Source organism: Natrix helvetica (assembly GCF_964273705.1).
Source record: "Natrix helvetica genome assembly, chromosome: Z".
NCBI lineage: Eukaryota > Metazoa > Chordata > Lepidosauria > Squamata > Natricidae > Natrix > Natrix helvetica.
In genome coordinates this window covers 86,668,172-86,691,212 of record NC_138554.1, presented here as the reverse complement: position 1 = coordinate 86,691,212, position 23,041 = coordinate 86,668,172, and the positions used below count along the sequence as shown (strand labels likewise).

At 38.3% G+C, this 23,041-nt stretch overlaps 3 protein-coding genes across 12 annotated transcripts in view; 2 read left to right on the top strand and 1 right to left on the bottom strand.

Moving 5' to 3' along the window:
- The window catches only part of ATP2C1 (ATPase secretory pathway Ca2+ transporting 1), a gene marked incomplete at its 3' end in the record, with an annotated part of 75,480 nt that extends 69,296 nt beyond the window's left edge, over nucleotides 1-6,184 (top strand). For 5 of the 6 annotated variants that reach the window (XM_081971072.1, XM_081971074.1, XM_081971073.1 and 2 more), the window contains 5 exons: nucleotides 2,266-2,382; nucleotides 2,924-3,071; nucleotides 4,848-4,943; nucleotides 5,154-5,295; nucleotides 6,051-6,184. In XM_081971072.1, coding sequence (XP_081827198.1) covers nucleotides 2,266-2,382; nucleotides 2,924-3,071; nucleotides 4,848-4,943; nucleotides 5,154-5,295; nucleotides 6,051-6,184 — 637 coding nt within the window. Of the gene's footprint in view, nucleotides 1-2,265; nucleotides 2,383-2,923; nucleotides 3,072-4,847; nucleotides 4,944-5,153; nucleotides 5,296-6,050 lie in introns of those variants that run through there. The other variant, XR_014176805.1, reaches the window with a different exon arrangement.
- A 2,219-nt stretch (nucleotides 6,185-8,403) lies between these two features.
- On the bottom strand, nucleotides 8,404-21,848 carry ASTE1 (asteroid homolog 1; the record flags this gene model as incomplete). Of its 4 annotated transcripts, none has more annotated exons than XM_081971077.1 (5): nucleotides 21,694-21,845; nucleotides 13,713-15,049; nucleotides 12,210-12,420; nucleotides 10,104-10,299; nucleotides 8,404-8,692 (listed from the first exon to the last, which is right to left on the bottom strand). In XM_081971077.1, exons 2-5 carry the CDS (start codon nucleotides 15,027-15,029, stop codon nucleotides 8,404-8,406), a joined length of 2,013 nt encoding a protein of 670 aa, XP_081827203.1. In that variant the 5' UTR covers nucleotides 15,030-15,049; nucleotides 21,694-21,845. The 4 variants fall into 4 exon arrangements, with proteins under 4 accessions (XP_081827203.1, XP_081827206.1, XP_081827205.1 ...); XM_081971080.1 differs by having other exon boundaries at nucleotides 13,713-13,806; nucleotides 21,694-21,826; XM_081971079.1 differs by lacking the exon at nucleotides 13,713-15,049 and having other exon boundaries at nucleotides 21,694-21,826.
- The window catches only part of NEK11 (NIMA related kinase 11), a 193,745-nt gene continuing 192,522 nt past the window's right edge, over nucleotides 21,819-23,041 (top strand). For both annotated transcript variants that reach the window (XM_081971081.1, XM_081971082.1), the window contains exon 1: nucleotides 21,819-21,948. The gene's annotated coding sequence lies outside the window, so the exon portion shown is untranslated. The remainder of the gene's footprint in view (nucleotides 21,949-23,041) is intronic.

Sequence of the window (23,041 nt, the reverse complement as noted above, 5' to 3'; positions counted from 1 at the left end):
CGAATCTATGAGGCTACCTGGCATGCTTTTTGCCGGTGGGGTCGGACAGTATCCTTGGACCCACTCAAGGCCTCTATTCCACAGATTCTAGACTTTTTACAATCAGGTGTGGACAGAGGGCTAACGCCCAGCACCTTACATAGGCAGATCGTGGCATTGTCAACTGTGGTGGGAGACGCCCATGGCCACTCCCTCGCTAGCCATCCGAGGATCTGTTCCTTCTTAAAGGGCGCAGCTAACCTCAAGCCACTGGTAGTCCACTGGTACCTCACTTGGGATTTGCCGCTTGTGCTTAGGGCTCTCACAGCTGAGTCCTTCGAGCCCATTTGCACCATCAGTCTTTGATTGTTGACCCTCAAAACCATCTTTTTAGTGGTAATTACATCCACTAGAAATGTCTCGGAACTGGCAGCACTTTCAGTGCGCGAGGACCTCTGTATATTCCACCAAAACAGGGTCATATTGCGATTGAACCCGACCTTCCTGCCGAAAGTTAACTCTCTGTTCCACAGGGCGCAGGAACTCATTCTGCCAGATTTTTGCCCCAATCCGTCACAGCCTCAGGAACGAAAATGGCATCACCTCGATGTTCGCAGGGTTCTCCGTTGCTATGTGAAGCACACAGCAGCGTTCAGGAGATTAGAGGCACTCTTCGTGTCTTTCCAGCCAGCATCCATGGGACAGAATGTATCTTCAAACACCATTGGGCAATGGCTGAAAGCGTGCATTGCCCTCGCTTACGAATCCCAGGCTCGACTGGCACCCAGGCGCATCACTCCCCATTCCACCACGGCAGCATGGGCCACGCAGGCCTCAGTGGAGGACATTTGTAGGGCGGCGACTTGGTCATCGCCATTGCCTTTCATCCGTCATTACAAAGTGGACATGTATGACTCAGCTGAGGCTTCCTTTGGGTGACGTGTCTTACAGAAGGTTGTAGCACCATCCATGGCCCCTGACCAGCCTGCATCCCGCCCTTGAGACTCATTGCTTTGGCATGTCCCATGCTTAGATTCCCCAAGCAGCGCACAGGAGAACGACCGTTGACTTACCTGAACGGTCCTTCTATGTGCGCTGCGAGGGGAATCCAAACCCACCCTCGGGTTTGGCTGGTCTGGGCACTGTCTCAATTTCTCACGCACACATCACGTCTATTGACCTTCTTATATTCAGTCTGCTGATTTCCTTGCTTCTCTTGGATCGGCTGAGCCTTTGTACAAAACTGGATTACCTCAGTCAGAGGAGGCGTGGTCAACAATTAAGTATCTCAGTCTCTAGGCTAATGGACAAAGATAACCCATGCTTGGATTCCCCTCGCAGCACACATAGAAGGACCATTCAGGTAAGTCAATGGTCGTTTTTTCTTTCTTCTTTTCTTATAACTGTCTTCTCTCTGCATTTTGGAGTCTTATTTATTATAATCCTGAGGGTACATATTTAATGACACTGATATTTTTTTAATAAAGGGCAAGATAAACATGTTATCAATGTAATTATTAAGACTAAAAATAAAGCAAACCTTTTGCATTTTGACAGTATTGCATAGAAGTAGATTCCAACATACACACATAACACAACTTTTAAAATAACTTTTTTAAAAAGTTGGCCATAATTTGCCTAGACTAGAAAAGAATCAAGTAAAATGTTACAGCTTCCAAACATCCTTTTGAAATTATATAACATTGTTTCCCAATTTTGGCAACTTCCAGATATATGGACTTAATTTACAGAATTTCACAAGAAGGTCAAAGTCTATGCATTTACAGTAGAGGTTGTCAAGGTTGGAAAACACTATGTATGTTATAATGTATCAAAATGCTTTGGGAGAGATTCTCTAAGCATATCCAAGTTCGGAATTGCTTTCAAATTTGATGCATATAGAAATTAGTACAGGTTTCAACACTATATTAACATGTAAACTAAACTTTCATGAACATTTTTTACTGGAACCTTGATTTCTTATAAACACGAAAAAGTCCAGTTTATTTCAATTGTTACAAAATGCATATTCTTATCAAGCAGACAAAACCATCATTGGCTCTATTTCAATTCGGGGATACTGTAAATTTTGAATTGCTGAATGTGACAGCTATGATTTATGTTGCCCCAAATAACATGTGATCTGCTTTAAAGCAATTGGATTTGTATTGTTTATGTACATTTATTTGCTATTCATTTATATTATATTTTTCTGTTCTACATTCTTCCTCACCCTCCCTTTTTTTGGCTATGCTGACAGCTGTTTAAAATATTTTTTTTCAACAGGAGTATAGCTGCATTGACATTAATCTCATTGGCCACATTAATGAACTTTCCTAATCCTCTCAATGCTATGCAGATCTTATGGATCAACATTATCATGGATGGACCTCCAGCTCAAAGGTATTTTTTAAATGTATCAGGGTTGCATAACTGAGGCTAATGCATTTTTAAAAAATTATTATATAATTTGCAGTCTGTAGTTGAACTTTTTACAATTCCCTCCATTCAAAAGGCAGTTATATCAAATTTTTGGTTTAGCTGTCAAGACTGCACTTGAAAATTGGTGCATTAAATATTTCTGTATCATTTTCAAAAGACTGCTTTTTAATATCACCAGTAGACTGCAGGACATTTTAAGGAAATTACTAAATTACTAATGGTAAATGGTAAATGGCTTTTAAGAAATACTGACATGGTGAGATTGCATAGGTAATAAATTTTGCAGGTAGTATCAAATAAAGTTAATTGGATTAAAGCCAGAATAGTCACATTCACATTTCATTGATTCCAGTGACTAATCTAGTCTAGATTCAGCCCATTTTGATTAGTTGATAGACAAATATACACATACACTTAAGTTTATACCAAATTCCATATTAACTGATTTATATGATATTAATAAGGTAAGCATTTATAAAAATTTTGCTTTCTTAATTTTTAGTCTTGGTGTTGAGCCTGTAGATAAAGATGTTATCCGAAAACCTCCACGAAATGTTAAGGACAGCATTTTGACCAAAAATCTGATTATTAAAATTCTAGTTTCATCTATAATTATTGTATGTGGAACACTATTTGTCTTCTGGAGAGAGGTAGGAACCATCTGTTTGTAATACTAACATTTACTTGCAATATTGTTTATATGACAGGAAATACAAATATAAAAATATATAGGCTATGAGAGAGTTCTAAAGAACCATATACTGTATTTTTCGGAGTACAAGATGCACCCCCACACACACAAAAAGGCTGAAAATTTGGGTGCATCTTATACTCCGAATGTAGCTTTTTGGAAGCTTTTTTTTCACCCTATATGAGGTGCTAACAAGTGAAGCTTCAGTGCTTTACCTGTAGGCAAAGCATGGAAGATTGCTTCACTCGCTTCGAATATGAAAAATTTCCAAGTTCATTCCAGCTGGGAGAAGCCAACTATGAAATATTTGAAGACTGCCTTAAGAGGTACTTCTTTTTTGTCCAGTTTCTATTTTTGGTAGATAATCATCTCGAGAGCAAGGCAGAGTGTTCCTGTGACTACGTGATTTCTATTCTTTTTGGAATAATCCCTTTAAGGGCAAGGCAGGAATTTTTCCTATCAGCTATCTGAATATTCTCAATGGTTTCCTTCAGGGAACCACTGGGCTGGTTTGTTGATTCAACTTTGTTACATTTTTACAAGGTGTGAAGTGCTGTTGGCTAAATGCTCAGACATCTAGTTAAGTTTATTAAGAGTTTTCCACTTGGGGAAAGAAAAAAAATGGCAAAAAGTGTCATTTTATTATATAATTGTGTTTGCTTGCTTTTCTGGGGTTATGATAATAATAATGAATGCCTGGTAGGCAGAATTTTGTTTCCTGTATTTTTCTCCTGATAAACTAAGGTGTATCTTATACTCCGGTGCAAGCAAGAAAGCTATAGATTCGGGATTTTTAAATAGCCTTAAATGTCCATGGCATATTGGTTTTATAAGGGAAGAAAGATTTTCAAAATCAGTATTGAAATAATAAGGGATTGTGTCATACAAAAAATATAAAATTAACTTCTAAAAAAGAAATCTCTTGCAGCTCTTTAAATAACAATGATCAGATTCAAATGCCAGCTAATACATTTGATAGTTAAAGGCAGAATTTTTTTAAAAAAGGATATGGCCTGAGAAAGACCAGCATGCAATTTTTTGAGATTTTATAGATTCATAGCCTATTTTTTAAAATAATTGCATGATATTGAAATAAATAGCTATTATGTAGGATAATAACACTAAACAAAACTCTACACTCTGTGTAGATGTTTTGCTTTCAATCTGAGAATAGGTAAAAGAAACTAGGGGGAAATGGAAATAAAAAATAAATGGGGAATTAGTCAAACAAACTCTGAATACTTTGTTGACTTATAAGGCAGATTCTGAATTGTTAGCTATACTAACAGATGCAGTGATGATGCTGGCAATGCTAGAAGCTCTAAGGGTCTGAATGGGAAGGATCCTGACAAGACAGAATGGCTATTTTGACATACACACATACACACAATCAGATGATTCTTTATCTTTGACTCTGGATGGAGTAGCACTTTCTGGACTGAGCAGGTGTACAATTTAGCATGGAAGGCTGAAAATCAGAGTATTCTTGTAACCGCTGCACAAAGCACTTAAAGTAAATGGATATCATCATCATCATCATCATCATCACCATATTATTATTGTTAGTTATTAGTAGTATTATGCTCCCAAATCAGCCAAGTGGGAAGTCCTCAAAGTTATTCTTTATGATACTAACATTTCAAATATTGACGAAAATTTACATTCAAAATGTTTTCATAAACTATTAGTGAACTTTATACATTTATAAATTAAGATTTTTATTTTTTTTTGGCAGCTACGAGACAATGTTATAACACCCAGAGATACAACAATGACTTTCACTTGCTTTGTATTTTTTGATATGTTTAATGCATTGAGTTCGAGATCTCAGGTATGTGTTCATCTGATTTGAAATTTTTTATGTAATATTTTTGGAAAAACTTAAGGTACATAAATAATCAGTACTATGTTTAAAACCATAGTTAGCTCACATTTCCATGCAGTTAATAGAAAAATGTTTTGTTATATTTAGTTTACTAAGAATTTTGCTTTCAATTTACTATGGAATAAATAACTGAAATTTCTTTTTTTTAACTTCCAGACTAAATCTGTGTTTGAAATTGGACTTTGCAGCAACAAGATGTTCTGTTATGCAGTTCTTGGATCTATAATGGGTCAGCTGCTGGTAATCTATTTCCCTCCACTTCAGAAAGTTTTTCAGACAGAAAGTCTAAGCATAACAGGTAAGGAAGCATAGCTAAGTTTGGTTTTCAGAATAAAATGTTTTAGTTTTGATGTGTTTTATTAGTAAGGCATCCAAACATGTATAAGACTGTATATAAAGCATCATATTTAGTATTAGAATCTTGTTTTTTATCCTTTTTAATTATATTTTTCCCATTTCTCTCCTACCGAATTTGTTCCCTGAAGTTATTTCTTTCTCTTCCTTCTTGTACATTCAGCATTGCATGAATTAAAAGTGAGGGAACAGCTTTATCCATTCTTATTCTTTAATGTCGCAGCTTTTCTTTTATAATTGTAGGAAGATTGCTCAGCTAAAAAATAGCAAATTATGATTTATTTCAAACTAGGATCTGAGGCATAGGAATGAATAAAGCATGCAAACTGAGGACTCTTGCATGTTCACAAATGGGAAACCAGGAGGTTGTGATGTCCCTTCTGTTCTTTGGGCTGTTCAGCAATATGAGCTTGTGGTAATTCATTAAAATTAGCTTGCTCTGAGAATAGCATTGATCTGTTCCTCTGACCACCTTGTTATTAGACTCAGGTATTTTGGGGGGAAACTGTTGAAATGATCATTAAATGTACATTAAAAATAATTTTGAGCTTTTCAGTAGTCCTAAAGAAAAAATTGTAATTCCTTCCAGGTTAAAAACCCAATCTTATTTCAGTCCTTTTAGTTATTTAAAAAGTAGGCAATCTATAGTTTCTTTCTTGTAACGGTGAATTGAAAAGCCACATTTTCATTTATTTTTAGATTTGCAGTTTCTTCTGGGCCTTACCTCTTCCGTGTGTATAATATCAGAGATCATAAAGAAGGTTGAAAAAAGAAGGGAGAAGACCCAAAAGCATGGTAGTTCACAACACTTGGGATCATTTCTCGACGTATGATGCACATTGCATTCTTTACCTAACTAGAAACTGCTGTTTATGTACAAGGGAGAAACAATATAAAGGGCTTTTGACAAACCCTTCTCCCTGAAGGATAATGAACTTTGGTAAAATTAAAGACTGTTTAATTCTAAACTTCCAGATAGGGAGTAATAAATTATGCAATTTTGGTAATTTTTTCCCCTCAGAGGTAATTTTACTTTCCAGATTGATGGAACTTTGTAATATGAGAAAGACCACTTTAAAAAGAAACCTATGTCAAAGTTTTCCCCACCTTTTTTTCTTAAGAGATGTATGTCTATAGAAATATAAATTACATGAAATAAGTTTTATGGTAAAGGTGATGGGATTTGATTATGAAAATATTTGAGGCATTCCATTTATCTAGATCAGGAGTGGTGTCAAACTTGCAGTGATTCGTGACGTATCAGGACTTTTTTCCCCTTTGCTAAACCAGGCGTGGGTGTGGCCAGTGCGTGATGCATCTGGCCTGTGGACCGCAAGTTTAACAACCCTGATCTAGATTGAATTATCTAGACTGAATTACAAGAGTGCCATTTTTCAGCTCCTGTATTTATTTCCATTATTCTGCATTGTGTACCATGGGTTTTTTTTTGTATCCCGATCCTTTTTTGCACAGGATGTAACTGTCAGATCACTGTCTTTGCTTTCTTTTTGTGACTGAAAAGTCTATATTGCAATTTTCAAGTAAATGTTTGGTTTTCTTAAAATATGTGATTGTATTTTATGTAGAACTGGATCACAAAATTGTTTTCACTTCCATAATAATCTAAATGTTTTACTTAATCAAAGTTACTAACTCGTGCTTTTCAATTGTCCCCCTACTCTATCTTTCAAATTAAAGATTTTATAGGCCAAAAATCTATCCATTCCACATTCTATTCTCACAGCATCCGATCAAATATCTTGGGAGGCCCCAATGTAGGACACAAACACCATAGTGTAGTACCATCAGAGGTGGGTTGCTCCTGGTTCGGCCTGGATCAGGCAAACTTTAGTAGCGGCAGCAGGAGGCTCCACCCACCCACCCGCTTCTGCGCATGTGCACACATGAGCGCGCCTGAACCGGTACTAAAAAAATTGGCAACCCACCACTGACTCACATCAATGTTATTTAGTAGGTTTTACTCAAAGATATACTTCTTTTGATCACGGAGACAGATTTATTATCTGACTTTACAGAGACATAGTAAAGGACTATGAATATAAACTTGAAGGGGGAATGCAAGACGGTTACATAAACAGCAGCTTAGCCCCAAAAGAGAGATGGTGAACAAGCAATTTAAGAATACCTTACTTTGATTTTTTTCTGTATAAAAAGGAGAGAAATTCTGTCCATGGCACAAGTTTGTTATTTTATCTTGCAAATAGAGTTCCACTAGTGCTTGTGGAGTTTGTTTCCTGATTAACCTCGAATGGCTGAAACTATTACTGTACATTTTCTTTTATTCAGCAGAGGAATTTTAAACCTCATAAATCTTTCCTGCACATCAGAGTCTTTTGATACTCAGGATTCTTATCTTTTTTTAAAAGCCTTTAAAAAGCAGACTTCTATATTTTATTTATTTATTTATTTTTTAATCTGTAAAATTCGGAAAACAACTATCACTTGGATTTCTGAAAGAGCTTTACTGCTAGTAGAGTAATGTAACAGAGTCTTGAGAGCCTGTCAAAATAATTCTTCAGATCAATTTATACTTAATGTGATTATGACAGAGTTGCTTTCAATTGCTTCCTCAATTTTCCCCACACTAGACTAAGGCATTTCTTTTGCAATGGTTCTGTTTTTTTCTCTATTTCTTCATTATCATATGCCATTGCAGCCTTACAATTCAATAAGATTTACAAGATATGTAAAGCAAAAAAATCAAAATATCTATGGTATTATTACAACATAAATAAGGTAAATAATTTCCTTAAATGTTTAAACATATACAACAGAACAATAAAAAAGATGGCACAATAGGTAAGCATCTTTGAAATATATTTCAGAAAACATTTCCAAAGTAAGATTAGCTTTTTAAATATCTTCTGAAAAATTATCCATTATTAGAAACAATACAGAAATTTTTCATGTTCCTTAATTACCAAAGGAATAAATCCATTTTAATAGCATTACTTCTTTAATTCTTTTGAGAAATAATTTCTCAAACCCAAAGACAGATAAATATCAACAACCAGTCTGGAATAATGAGCTTTCAGTTCTCTATTGCCAGTGTTGCAAACCTATTAGTACTACAGAAAGGTAGAGTGTCCACCATAGTGCTTTCTCGTGTATCTGGCAATTTATTAATAATTTTCTTATTCTTTTTCCTTTGGGATTTTGATTTCTTCTGAAAGAAACCTGGTGGTGTTGAATCTTTTACTATGTGTATCATGCTGCAGTAAAGCTTGTAGATCTTTGGCGATGTACTGAGGAGGTTCTCTGGTGTAGAACTGGATTTAAGCTGATGATATAACCTATGGACAAGGGTCCCATTATAAAGCCTGTCAAAAATGAAAAAGAAAAGTGGTTTTGTATAGGAGAACTTGGAGCTATGTGTTAAAAACCACACCAAATCAATGAAAGATACGCCTTTTTAGATTTGTCTCGGAAATAAACTCCCTTACATTAAGTTGAACTCATGGTGATATTATGGACATATCCTTGTAATGTTTCGTTTTATGTAATAATATGGAAGTGGCTTACTACTGTTTTTTTCTGAGTCTGATTCTACAGTGGTTGAAATTCATTTTTTTCCTCATTAATCTACGCTCAGTATCCCATAATGACAAAGTGAAAACAGAATTTTACAAATTACCCCAAATCAGTGAGTATTGAACATCCCTATTCAGCAGCATCAACCATTGCGAGAGGGGGAGTAGAGTGGCCTGTTTTTAGGTCAGGTTTCAAAAAAAGAGCTAAAGATATTATACATTTTACAATGAGACTTGTCTCCCATACTTTTTAAAATTTCTATGGGAAAATTCCATTACATGTAAGTAAGGAATAAGCACCCTAAACATCTGTCTGGAATTGAAAAACTAAACCATGGCACCACACTGGGGCATGGGCCAACTATTTGAATTGAAGCAAACCATTGTGCTCCACATTTACTCTTGACATTCTGAAATTTTAATGCAAATCTGTAAACAAGATATAGAAGCATGCTTGTATGTTGAATCTTGAACAGTTGCTTATAATGGCATTATATAATATTAGAAAGAAAATAGGTTGTTTAAAAATACTTTCATTATCATGGATTTCCTAAAAGCAAAACATGAACAATCTTTGAAAAAGAAAAAGCTGAAATGCTTCTAGCAATATATACAAATCAGAAAGTGATACTATTGGCAAGTAGTAGTTCTAGCAAATAGAAGCAAATATTTATAGCTCAGGGTTGAACTGTGGAGTCATTGGCGCTCTGAGCATTTTTGCATTTTTGCTTGCAAACATTTCATTTCTTGACATCAGGGAAACTGATGATGTTACTTAGTCAAGTAATGAAACATCTGCAAGCAAATAAACAACCAAGCTCATAGAGCACCAAGGACTCCATAGTAGTTGTATACTGTATTTTTAATTCAATTATTTATACTGTTGTCTTCAAATTTGCTACTGAAAAGATTTAACTTTACATAATAGCATTTTTGGTTTTGGGATCATTGAAAGTATTGCTGCTGCTAGAAGTCATTAATCCAATGCCCCCCACCTACCTGAAAAATACAGAAACAGTACAATGCCACAAATGTGCAATTACAATTATACTTTTGGAAAAAGTATGAATTACAACTATACTTTCAGGAAAAGTCAACCTCTGAATAACATTTTTATATGCACATCCTAATATTATACTGAAATTAGAGGAGCATTCTTTAGAATAAGCACCTACTAATGGGATGTTTTAGAAATACCTACCGTGTAAGATCTGGCTCAGGGAAAGGTCTACAAAGCAGCTGGTTGAGATACAATCCTGCTTGCAGGCAGCACTGCCATTGGCAGAAAGTGTGTGCAACATCTAATTCCAAATAATCTTTTGGGGATTTCTTTTCTTTCCATTTCAAGTACTGGTCATGTACAATTTTATTGACCTCAGCATGTGGTGTTTCAGGATCTAGATATGAAAAAAAAAACATTTCCTGAACACTGAATGATTTTATTTTCATTGAATGCATACTATGTAAGAATGGATACCAACGTTTCTAAATTTTTAGAACATCAAAATCATAGCCCATCCTTATTTACTATCTTAAATTTGGATACCTCTCCTTACATTGGAATAGTGTTACAAAAACAAAGGAAGCTTGAAAAGGTTTTTTTTTTTTTACTGCTGATGGGTTTTACTGAAAAATAGTTACTTAGCCAATCCTTATTTTTATTTATGAACAGCTTATATAACATCCCATAATTATCATCTTTAAAATCCCTTCTCAAAGCAGTTTTTCCCAGGGAGGCTGTGAAAAGAATCCTTTTGCTACACTATACTTTTACTATACCCAAGCTGTAGTTCCTTTACTTTAAATAATTGTACTTTTCTTCCCCCCTTACAGTATTGATTTTTGCCCTTATCTACTACTACTTCTGTTAAGTAGGTAACATGCACACAGATATTAATGCACACATGGACTAAGAACCATGATACAAAAATTAAATATGCATGTCATCAACTCAATTGCAGATCAGATTTCATTTATGGGATATATCATCTCCCTTTTAAATTCACAAATTTATATATTTTATGGTTGTATCAAAAGTGTTTTGTTTTTTTGAAAAAGCAATTGGACTGATTTTTGAGGAAAACCAAGACATTTTGCTTCCTTTCCTGGAAGCTTCATCAGTTGTATTCCAGGATAGGAAGCGAAATGGCTTGTTTTTCCTCAGTCCAGTTGCTTTTTCAAAATTAAAAAAATTTTTTTTTGATACAACTATGACTTAAGTCTTCATAAACATCTCTTATGGTTGTTACTATTACTAGATGGTCAGAATATACTAATTTCCACTACCCATTATGGATTTGGTCAATGAAGGCTATCGCGTAATGCTTCATGGTAAGACAGAGGACCAGGTTACCAGCCTTAGTAGTAGTCATATGACGTTTACACTTCTCTCCTAATATTAAAGATATAATACTGGTTATTTGTACTTCAGCCATTATTCTACAATTGCAACCCAAGTTTTGTTTTTACAAGCATATTCTAGAGAAATTAGACAAATTTACTGACAACTTACAAGCCAATATACCAGTGATGTCAAAACTCACGTCGCCATGTCATTGACATGTGACATATTGTGACTATTTCCCCTTCACTAAACCAGGGGTGGGCATGGACAGTGTGTTATGCATCCAGCCTGCAGGCTGCAAATTTGACATCCCTACAAATATACTGTTGTCCACATCCTACAAAGTGGAAGTATACTTTAGAATTCTAATGAGATGCATGATACAAACATCATTTTTTTCAGTATTCTATCATCAGCTTTAAATATTAGATGTTAAATTTCTACAATGATTTCCACATTTTTATTTGGAGAGTAAGTAAAAACATTTCTTTTAGTCAGCTGGCTTCTAGCCTGCAATTCCTCACCATATCATATGGATTAATCATGTGAGACATACCAATGTCTCATATGATTAGTCCACAATATTGGATATCCTGAAATAGAATTGGCTGATCTGGATCAGAAAGAAAGCTCCTTCATGTTCCAGGGTGTAAACTGACCATGATTAGAAACAAAAACAGGAGCAGTAAAATAGAATATTACTTGGAAGAGTAATTTATGATTTCTATGTAACCACTAAGGAAAAGTTGGATTGGATATTTATAACACAATGTTTTGCCCAACTTCCTATGAAGTATTTTAATATGAAGTTGCTTTTATAATACAAAACCTCGACATGCATTTCATAATTTTACATAAAATATATCAGATACCAACAAAAGTGAACCAAATGAACTATTGCCTTTGGCTAAAATAACTAGAAAAATTCATGTGTCAAATAAACCTGATCCTCTCTAAACCTACCTGGAATGTGCAACATCTTATCTAATTCACCAAATGTTACTCCAAGTAGTAAAGCCTTGATGTGCTGTAGTGTCACTTTGGGTTCTGAAAACTTGATCCAGTAACAGGTTGCAGCCATAGGGAGTTGCAACAAACAAGGAACTGGTTCAAGGACACAGGCTGATACTCCAAACGTCTCGGAAAAAAAAAGAAGACGCTCTGCAATGGGTGCCTACAAATAAATGATAAAGCTTTCATGAAAAATATTGTTTCCTAAGTAATTTTAATTTTAAACTTACTTATAATTTTATTCAGTAGATCTACAGTTCACAGTGAAGCTCTTTACAGAAAAATTAATACTTCCATATGATTAGTTCTTCTACTTCGCCTGTTTTGGGGAATTGAGAGAATTATTAATAATAAACATTCTGCCTTAGTAAATTATCCTCAATCTCTTTTCCGGCCCCAAATATTGTTATCTTTTATGTCATACATCTCCCATAAGGACTCCTGCTGCATTGTTCAGTTATCAGCAATAGTTAAAGGGAACTTATGTATGCATTTTGCAGTGTAGATATCAATCAAATTATTTTCAAAGTCACTGTTTCGATCTTCCCATTACTTCTTTTTAAAAATGTAAATATATCTATTTCTCAGGACAATAAAAGACACAAAATAGATTCATTAGCATTTATGGAATGCTGGACTCCCATAAAGTTTTGGTACCAAAAAAATGGCAAAAACAACCTAGTGCAAAAACTGTTAAATATTTTTATTGAAAATATTCATTTCTGTAATCCCCCCAAAACAATTGTCTTTGTATACCCTATCTGCTGATCCACAATGATTTCACTCTGTACTTCTGATTTAATGTACTGAGATCTACTTTAATAAAGCTTTAGTCTTTGATGTCCCACAAGATTTTTTTCTTTTTTATTGCAAAATACTATCACAGATATCTCTTTATAAATTTGATAGGAATTCCTTTGCAGTCAAGGATTTATAAGAAACTATTTAGAGACATCAAGAAAAAGCTTTAATGGAAAGCCTTTCTCACAGGTTACTGAAAAAATGATTATATCATTTATTTAATACACCCATTAATTACAATACATATCTCTTTTTATAAGTCAGTGACATAAATTTTTGCAAGAACATTCCACATTTTATACTTAAGAAATGTTCTGCAACCATGGAAAATATTTTTTCCTAGCTTCTTTAATGTGGAATAAATTCTGAAAAGTTGTGTAACTTATATGAAAAGCTTTAATGTATATTATTTTGCTAGCCATAGATAAAAAAAGAATCAGAGTCCAGAGAACTGCTTGTTATCTCTCACGGTATTAAGCATCAACATCATTAAATATCAGCAGAATTGTTCATGCTTTTTAATATGTATCTTCAGTTATCCAGGTCAAATCTAACTTTAAAAAATGATTTCAAGTGATAGTTATCAATCTGCCCAGTATGTTTCATATGTGTTCTGTATTGGAAATGTTTAAATACATAATTTTAATTATTTACCTCATTTAATGTAGCCAAAGCATACCGATTGTCTGAAAATTTCTGTGCCAATTCTGCTACACAAACAGATGATTTCTTGAGTGATTTTTGGAATCTATCAAATTCATAGAAGACGGGAGGAAATGAAGTTGGCTGTTTGTTCAAAGAGGGACTAAGGGAACTTGGTGAAATGTTCAACAATAACCAATAGATAACTTGTCTAATTGGCAGAGTTATGGAATGAGCACTATTTCTCTGCATATTCTCCACTTGAACAGGAAGGATGGTTCTTTTTAATATAAGAGCATCACTAATAAATGGTGCTAGATGTCCTTTAATTAAGTGTTTTGCAACCCACTGTGGTAATTTTAATTTCTTCATTTCCTCAGATTCATACATACCACTCTGGAAAAAATCTTTGAGATTGACATTAGATGGTTCATATTCTTTCATGAAAGAAGAGAGAAGCTGTCGTATGTCTTCTTTTTCATGCTTTTTAAAATACTTCAATACATTTTCCATTGCCTCAGAAAGATCAGCAAAATGAGATAACCAGTTCAACAGTCCCTGAATGTGGCCATGCTTTCTACTTTTCCGCCGGGATTTCTCTATAGGAAGGTTTATTTTACTAAAGAATACTTCCATAGCTGGCAGATTTATGTAGTCATTGCCACTCATTACTGCAAAAAGAGGCAGCAGGGTTTTGTTCATATTGCTAAAATGTCTGCAAAATCTTTCTAATGAGAAACACCGTGTTGGAATGTAGCATTCTTGTGAGTCTTTACATTTACAAAGATTTCTCCACTGAAAATAATTTAGAGGACAATAGCCTGATTGGAGGTCAAAAATGCAAAAATCACTATCTAAAGTTAACACAGGGCAACTCAAGTGATTGGCTAGAGATACAATATCCCTGTCTGCCTCTGAAAATGATTGTACAAAGGGCACTTGTAGTTCAGTTAGAATCTGTTTGAAGACCTCTCTGACAAGCAAAGGCAATACACTTCCACCACCACCACGAGAAAGAGAATGGGCTGCCTGGATCTTTTCCTCAGCTCGTTGCTTTAAAGTTGCAAATTTTTTATTAGATGCATCATTACCTCCATCCAGCACAACATATGGCTGTATGTGGCACAGAGCCAATGACTGAAAAAACTGACGTACGATATCTGTAAAAGAATCATAATCTCCACCATACTGAATATCCAGATTTGAATCAAAATAAAGGCGATGATACAAATTATTTCCATCAATTATTACATCTGTGTTTCTCAGCTGCAGATCAACAAAGAATTCACTATGTTCCCCTACAAAACTCGTTAGGCCATGAATGCCCATTCTTATTAGCTGGAGTTCCCCTGTTAAAAGGAAAAGAAAAGAATCTTTCAAAGAAAAAGCACAAGAATGTGGAATTAATTGGGCAACATTGATTAATTATTTGATACTGCAGTTAAAAGTATTTGAACACCGTGAAAAAGCAATTGAATTAGTGACTAAAATTCACATACATGGATGGATTTGTTGCTGTAAGGATAAAGCCAACTGAAATGCATTTATTTGGGGGGTAACCTACTGGTCTTCAAAAAAAATAATAAAATTATAAATTTGCCCCCTTTTTGAAATAAGGTCCTATCCCACTTCTAATTACATCAAAATGAGCCCAACAGTGTCAGAGTCCTCTCTCCCCATTACCACTGCAAAAATGTTTTGGCAACCATCTTTATGCAAAATTTCATGAGGCTATTAGGAACTGGGGCTTCAGGCTAGAAATATAGATGCTTCCTCAAGCATGCTTAGCAGTATCTGGGCTCTTATATGCTTGTGGCAATCCCAAGATTTCTTGATTTCTCTAGGTAGTTTGATAAAAACGGTAAATGGCTCAAAAAGTGTTTAAAAAATCTCAATGCTTCATAATATAAAATGCACTTGTTAATTTTTTTGCATGTTTTCTTGCAAAGGCAAAAGAAAAATTCCATTGATATATTTTATATTTTACCATTAGAAACATCTATACCCGTGATGGCGAACCTATGGCACGCGAGGCACTGCCCTGTCAGCTGGCCAGCGCGCATGCGCGCGCTGGCCAGCTGAGTTCACCTTTTTAAAAGCTATTTTTCGCCTTCCCCAGGCTCCAGAGGCTTTATAGGAGCCTGGGGAGGGCGAAAAGAGCCTCCTCGCCCCCCCCCCCGGAGGCTTCAGGGACCGTCCCTGAAGGCTTCGGAACGCTTAAAACCACCCTTCGAGCAAACTGGAAGTCACTTCCGGTTTGCTCGGAGGGTCGTTTTAAGCGCTCCGAAGGCATCAGGGAAGCCTCGGACAGTCCCTGAAGCCTTCGGAACGCTTAAAACCACCCTCCGAGCAAACCGGAAATGACTTCCGGGTTCCTCGGAGGGTCGTTTTAAGCGCTCCGAAGGCATCGGGGAAGCCTCGGACGGTCCCTGAAACCTTCGGAGCGCTTAAAACCACATCCCGAGCAACCCGGAAGTCCCGGTTTGCTTGGAGGGTGGTTTTAAGCGCTCCGAAGGCTTCAGGGACCGTCCGAGACTTCCCCGATGCCTTCGGAGCGCTTAAAACGACCCTCCGAGGAACCCGGAAGTCACTTCCGGTTTGCTCGGAGGGTGGTTTTAAGCGCTCCGAAGGCTTCAGGGAAGCCTCCAGACAGTCCCTGAAGCCTCCGGAGGGGCTCCGGGGGGTCGGGGGAGGCTCTTTTCGCCCTCCCCAGGCTCCTATAAAGCCCCTGGAGCCTGGGGAGGGCGAAAAAATGTAAAAATGGGTGGGGGGGTTGCGCGTTGTGCACGCATGCGCACTGGGGGGTCGTGCGTTGCATTATGGGTACGGCACGCCCGCACTCGACCTCCCTGCGCTCCCCCCACTTGTGGCACGCGAGCCAAAAAAGGTTCGCCATCACTGATCTATACTATAGTAACATTGGAGTTTGAATATTGCAACAGTTGAAATGATTCACTAGAAATACACATGAATGACATCTTAGGTTTGTCAAAAATCCCATTCCCCATTTTACACATGACTAAAATCCCATTCTCCTTTAACGATGTTTGGGTCTAACAGACACTCCTTCCCTTCATTAGATGTTAAACTGAAAGTTTATTGTATTATTGGAAGAAATGTCTTTCTGGGTTCGACTCCAAGTGGGGAAAAAGACACTGGAGACATGGAGGCTGCTTGAAAAGATGGTTTAATGGTAGACAGGACCACATGGCTTGAGTCCTGAACAGAAAAGGTGATCACATGCTTCAATGTTGGTGGAGAAGAGAAGGGAGGACTGAGATGCTGAGTCCCTGGTTTTATGCCCTCTTTGGCCTTTGATCTTCAGCTTGTATTCTTGGTTGTCAGACTCCCATGGGGCCATGCAGGAGCAACTCTCTAGACTGTTTTGAATCCAGGTTTGGTTGAGTTCTCAGATGCCATGTGATGATTTGGGTAAAGGGCCAGTATTATCATGACTTAATCCCATCCCCCTGGAGTTGAAGGGGAGAACTCCTTATTATGTAAAGGGACTGGCTTGGCCTTCTTAATGGCCTATTGACAAAGTGGGTGGGGGCAGGAATCTACAGGGAGCTATTCTCTCTTTATAAAACATGTTTTTTCCTTTTCACATCCAGAGAAATATTCTGCCTTTTCTATATTCCTAGGATATTTCATTTTTCTGGGGGAGGGCTGGGTGATAACTTCCTACAGTATGTATCAATCACCAGAAAAAAAAATACTTAAATTTAAAGCTGGTACTAGTAATTTCCATGATTTTTTATTCCAAAAGCAAAATATTATGACATTGGTTTTTAAGAATTACTTTGGGAAGCTAAACAATGTTGTCTACTGCCATGCTATAAATAGTTCCCATATTCTACTGTAATTACATCTAGCAAGGTTTAATAAATATAAACCCTTCACATCCCTCCTCTATTTATCCTACATTATATTTTATTTCATAAATTACTTGGAACAGAAACCTGTCTACTTAGGCCAGTGCTTCTCAATTATTTTCTGTCATGCCCCCCCCTAGGAAGAAGAAAACATTTCGCGCCCCCCCCGCGTGACTGTAAATAGTATCATTTGTCTATAAAATTGTTATAAGTACACCTCTGCATAACACTGTATCCTTATTAACGTATAAGAGAATAAAAAAAGAAAAATGTGGATCAATTTACAACAAAGAATAGCTTTATTAACTGTAGCAGAAAAGATTTAAAGGAGCACAGCTAGAACATATATATACATATATTTATATATAGAGTATCACAGAAGTGAGTACACCCCTTAACATTTTGTAAATATTTAAGTATACTTAAATATTTACAAAATGTTAAGAGGTGTACTCACTTCTGTGATAACACTGAAGAAATGACACTTGTATGTGCATGTATACATGTTACGGTGAAAGTCCGAAATCTGGTGAATGTCGACATTCACCGGTGAATGTCGACATTCACCAATCTCGCTTGGTGAATGTCCGAAATATTTGCTAAATGCCCTTATTTCTGACTTACACCGGTGAATGTCGACATTCACCAAGTACGTTTTCCCCTCTCTTTGGGGAGGAGAAGAGCCAGAGGATCGTCTCTCTTTGGGGAGGAGGAGAGCCAGAGGATCGCCTCTCTTTGGGGAGGAAAGTACGTTTTCCCCTCTCTTTCGTACTTTCCTCCCCAAAGAGAGGCGATCCTCTGGCTCTCCTCCTCCCCAAACAGAGGGGGAAAAAGTACTTTCCTCCCCAAAGAGAGGCGATCCTCTGGCTCTCCTCCTCCCCAAAGAGAGGGGGAAACGTACTTTCCTCCCCAAAGAGAGGCGATCCTCTGGCTCTCCTCCTCCCCAAAGAGAGGCGATCCTCTGGCTCTCCTCCTCCCCAAAGAGAGGGGGAAACGTACTTTCCTCCCCAAAGAGAGGCGACCCTCTGGCTCTCCTCCTCCCCAAAGAGAGGGGGAAACGTACTTGGTGAATGTCGACATTCACCGGTGTAAGTCAGAAATAAGGGCATTTAGCAAATATTTCGGACATTCACCAAACGAGATTCACCGGTGAATGTCGACATTCACCAATTTCGGTCTTTCACCGTAACATACACACACAAACACACACATATATTTCCTGCATGCAGTGATTTCTAGAAACAACACCTGCTCGTCTCAATGGGAAAGACCCATGCATCCCAGATGCGAAGACAGTCCAAGTGGTCTCTCCCTCTGTCTCTCTCTCTCCCTCGTCTCTCTCCCTCTCTCTCTCTCTCTGCCTTTCTCTTTCTGTCTCTCCTTCTATTTCTGTCTGTCTTTCTGTCTCCCTCTCTCTTTCTCTCTCTCTGTCTTTCTCTGTCTCTCTCTCACTCTCTCTGTCTCTTTCTGTCTCTCTCTTTGTCTCCTCTCTCTGTCTCTTTCTGTCTCTCTGTGTCTCACTCTCTCTTTCTGTCTCTCTCTTCTCTCTCTCTGTCTTTCTCTGTTTCTCTCTCCTCTCTCTCTCTTTCTGTCCCTCTTTCTCCTTCTGTCTCTCTCTGTCTCTGTGTGTGTGTGTGTCTCTCTCTCTCTGTCTATCTCTTTCTGTCTCACTTCTCCCTCCCTCCCTCTCACTAGCTCTCTCTTTCTCTATCATCTTCTGAAGGTGTGGGGGGTTGAAAAGGGGCCCATTTTTTGTGCCTCCTGGGGCATCTGTGCACCCCATTTTTCACCTCCCCCACCCCCAGAAGCATTCTACTGGCAACAAATGGGCAAAAATGGCCCGGGTTTTGGCCAAAACCTTCCCCTCACGGCCAGTTGCAGGGCGTGGATCCCGCTCGGAGAAGGCGGAGCGGCAGCTCCTCCCTCAGCCAGGAGCCAGCGGGGGCTGGTCGGACAGGCAACCTTGGCGGGAAACTCCAGTCCGCCGCCGCCGCTGCGCTGTTGCCGCCGCCGTTGCACCCAGATGGAAAGGAAGCCTTCGCGCCCCCCTTTACGGAGCCTCGCGCCCCCCCTGGGGGGCGCGCCCCACTATTTGAGAACCACTGACTTAGGCCAAGCACAGTAGTCATATATGCGCTTGATGTTAAACTATAATGAAGGAGAAAAGCAATAGTCAATCCTCAATTTAATGACTGTTAGATTATATGCAACACTGCAGATTTTTTTCTACTACTGAATTTTTACTTAAGGATGTATCCATCCTCATCTTTGGAAAACAAATAACCTATAGCAGTGATGGCGAACCTTTTTTGGCTCGCGTGTCACAAATGGGAGCGCAGGGGGGTCGTGTGCGGGCGTGCCGCACCCATAATGCAATGCGCAACCCCCCCAGTGCGCATGCGCGCACAACGCACGACCCCCCATTTTTACATGCTTTTTTCGCCCTCCCCAGGCTCCAGGGGCTTTATAGGAGCCTGGGGAGGGCAACAAGAGCCTCCCCCGCCCCCCGGAGGCTTCGGGGACCATCCAGAGGCTTCCCTGAAGCCTTCGGAGCGCTCAAAAGGATCCTCCGAGCAAACCGGAAGTGACTTCTGGGTTGTTCGGAGGGTGGTTTTAAGTGCTCCGAAGGCTTCAGGGAAGCCTCCGGATGGTCCCTGAAGCCTTCGGAACGCTTAAAACGACCCTCCGAGCAAACGAGAAGTGACTTCCGGTTTGCTCGGAGGGTCGTTTTAAGCGTTCCGAAGGATTCATGGAAGCCTCCGGACGGTCCCTGAAGCCTCCGGAGGCCCTCTGGGAGGGCGGGGGAGGCTCTTTTCGCCCTCCCCAGGCTCCTATAAAGCCTCTGGAGCCTGGGGAGGGCGAAAAATGGCTTTTAAAAAGGTGAACTCAGCTGGCCAGTTGACAGGGCAGCACCTCACGTGCCCTGACAAATGGCTCCGCGTGCCACCTGTGGCACACGTGCCATAGGTTTGCCATCACTGACCTATAGCAATCTCAAGGGAGCATCATCCAAAAGGAACTCTGGTGGAAAAGTGGTTGAGGCCATTTAAAAGGGAAGTGGGAAGAATGCTGCCTTACATTGTGAGACAATGGCCTAGTAGTTAAGGCACCAGGTGAGAAAACAAAATGACTTCAAGACCCATCTTAGCCATGAAAGCCAGCTGAGCTGATGTTGGATTAATCCTTCTCTCTCAGCCCAATTCACCTCACAGAGTTCTTGAGAACAAAATAAAAGGAGGAAAATGTTTTGGATATTTGCCATCTTGTGTAAAAATTACGAAGGCAGAATATAAATGAATAAAATTCAGGTGCTACATATAAACTAATCACAAACTTTCTGCCTTTCTATTATAGCCAAATCTAGTTGATTCCAACACCACTCCACTCATGCTTTTTTCAAAGGTAGTTACAGAAAAAGCATTTTGTTTAAATCATGATCTAATTTCTAAATGACTGAAAACACCATCCCTAAGAAGTTCCCAGCACATCAAAACTTATTACAGATTACAATTCTTAAAATAAATGCAACTGTTGGTAAGTCAGTGTTGTGAGCTTTTGATTTTTCAAGGAACTGAAATATGCGTGTCTGTATGTCTGGGCTACATGCAATGGAAATAGCCAACCAAACCCTGAATGAACGCTGTTAACCTTTAACTTTCTGTCTTGTGGGCCTGTTTTAAAACAGACTGGTGAATGGGGTTTTTTTGAAAGTGGAAATCAAAATTATCCTTACATCTGAATAAGTCATCTGCTTAACACTAAAAATTAAGCCCCTCCTTTAGATAAGCCATAGCTTTTTGGGCGGAGTCTTTTGTATTTTTACAGTACAACTCCATAACGGAGTGAAGTTTTGCAGATTGTTTTCTTTGGCATGAACTTGGAATTCTGTTGAATTTCCAGCTGCCCAGCACGTTTTCAAGCAAAGAAAATCTTGCAATTCCATTCCCAGCAACATCGGAAGCATTCCTCCCGACCCATGTTTCTAATTAAACGTTTTGATCCAGTACACATATTGGGCGCCGGATTACCGAACACTTTAATTCTAAAGACGCCGAGAGGCGAACATCTGATGAAAACCGTGGTGGGCGGAGCCACCTCTAACCTCCTGGACAACGTACCTCCGCACAAACAATTCTTGAACTCTCGCCTTTTAGAATGGAGAAGCGACCACGCTAGCGGCAAATAAGGCGGCCCACACTACTACGTCATCGCCATTCTGTACAGTACCGTGTGTTGAGAAAGATGTGTGAATTTTAATTCCCATAATTCCTCAGCCAGGATACGGAAGTGCTTCCACCCCAGCGCGCCTAGCAACAAAATCCAAACACTGAGGAAGCGGGAGAAGGCGAACGTTATTGGAAGAAGAGAACAAGGCAGGTGTTGGTTGTGGGGAATGGGAGAGGGAGGCTACGCGAAGGATATAATCCTAACGTCCCCCTCAGTATGGTATGGTACTGCTGGCAAAGTAAATGAATTTACTTTGAATCCCATATTTTTCCGACCTGCGTATCCCAAAGTGTTTTTTATTTGATATTTAGATATGTAGTGATTCTCGAGGATCCTAAATCATCCCGAATTTTGTTTGTTGAACAGTTCCCTCTTCCATGGAGTTTTATTGGCGGTACAGACAATTCACTCCTCTGTTTGTGCCTGCCAGTATAAATGATACTGTAATTTTAACAGAAGAGGCATAAAAAAGCAATGAAAATCATGGAAAGATTACAGAAGGAGATTGATATTGTTTGGGTTCTCGTGTCAGGTAACAAGTGACAGCATCTAGATAAGCAGGATCAGACTTTTACTGCTTGAATGGGAGACCATTAGGAAAATCCACTCCTATAGGCTAAATTGGGAAGTAGAAAAAATTTCTGAAAGAAGGTCCAGGTAAACCTCTTCTGTATAATTGCCAAGAAAACTACATGGATATATCCATATAGTCACTGGTAGTTGAGCAAACAAGCCATCATAAAGACCTTGCTTTTTTAAAATAAAAATTATTTAAATGAACAAGGCCATTCTTGGGGTACCAGTAAAAACTGTGAAATAATTATTCTCTTTGACAGATTTGTGCAGTAAAAAGATGAAAGAAGCCTTGGCAAAAGATAGGAAGGGTACCAATGATGATCCCAAATGAAGGAAATGCAGATTACCAATGATATCTGACAAACAAGGCTAAGCAGATCTTCCAGAAACATTCTGCCTTCATACATTCATCTCTATTTAGTGAGCAGATTTGAATAAATTTCTGTGTCTTAATATAACTGCAGATAACATATTCTTTATCCCAGCACCTTACCTTGTGTGCCTGATGTTTGTGTGTTAGCCACTTGATAAAATAATTATAATATAATCCTATTGAAAAAGTAAATATTGAATTGTATGGTTTCATCTCAGTAACAGGTGATTTTGGCAATATAGCCATAGTACGACTTCAAAATCCTACATCAGGCAATAATCAGATAAATC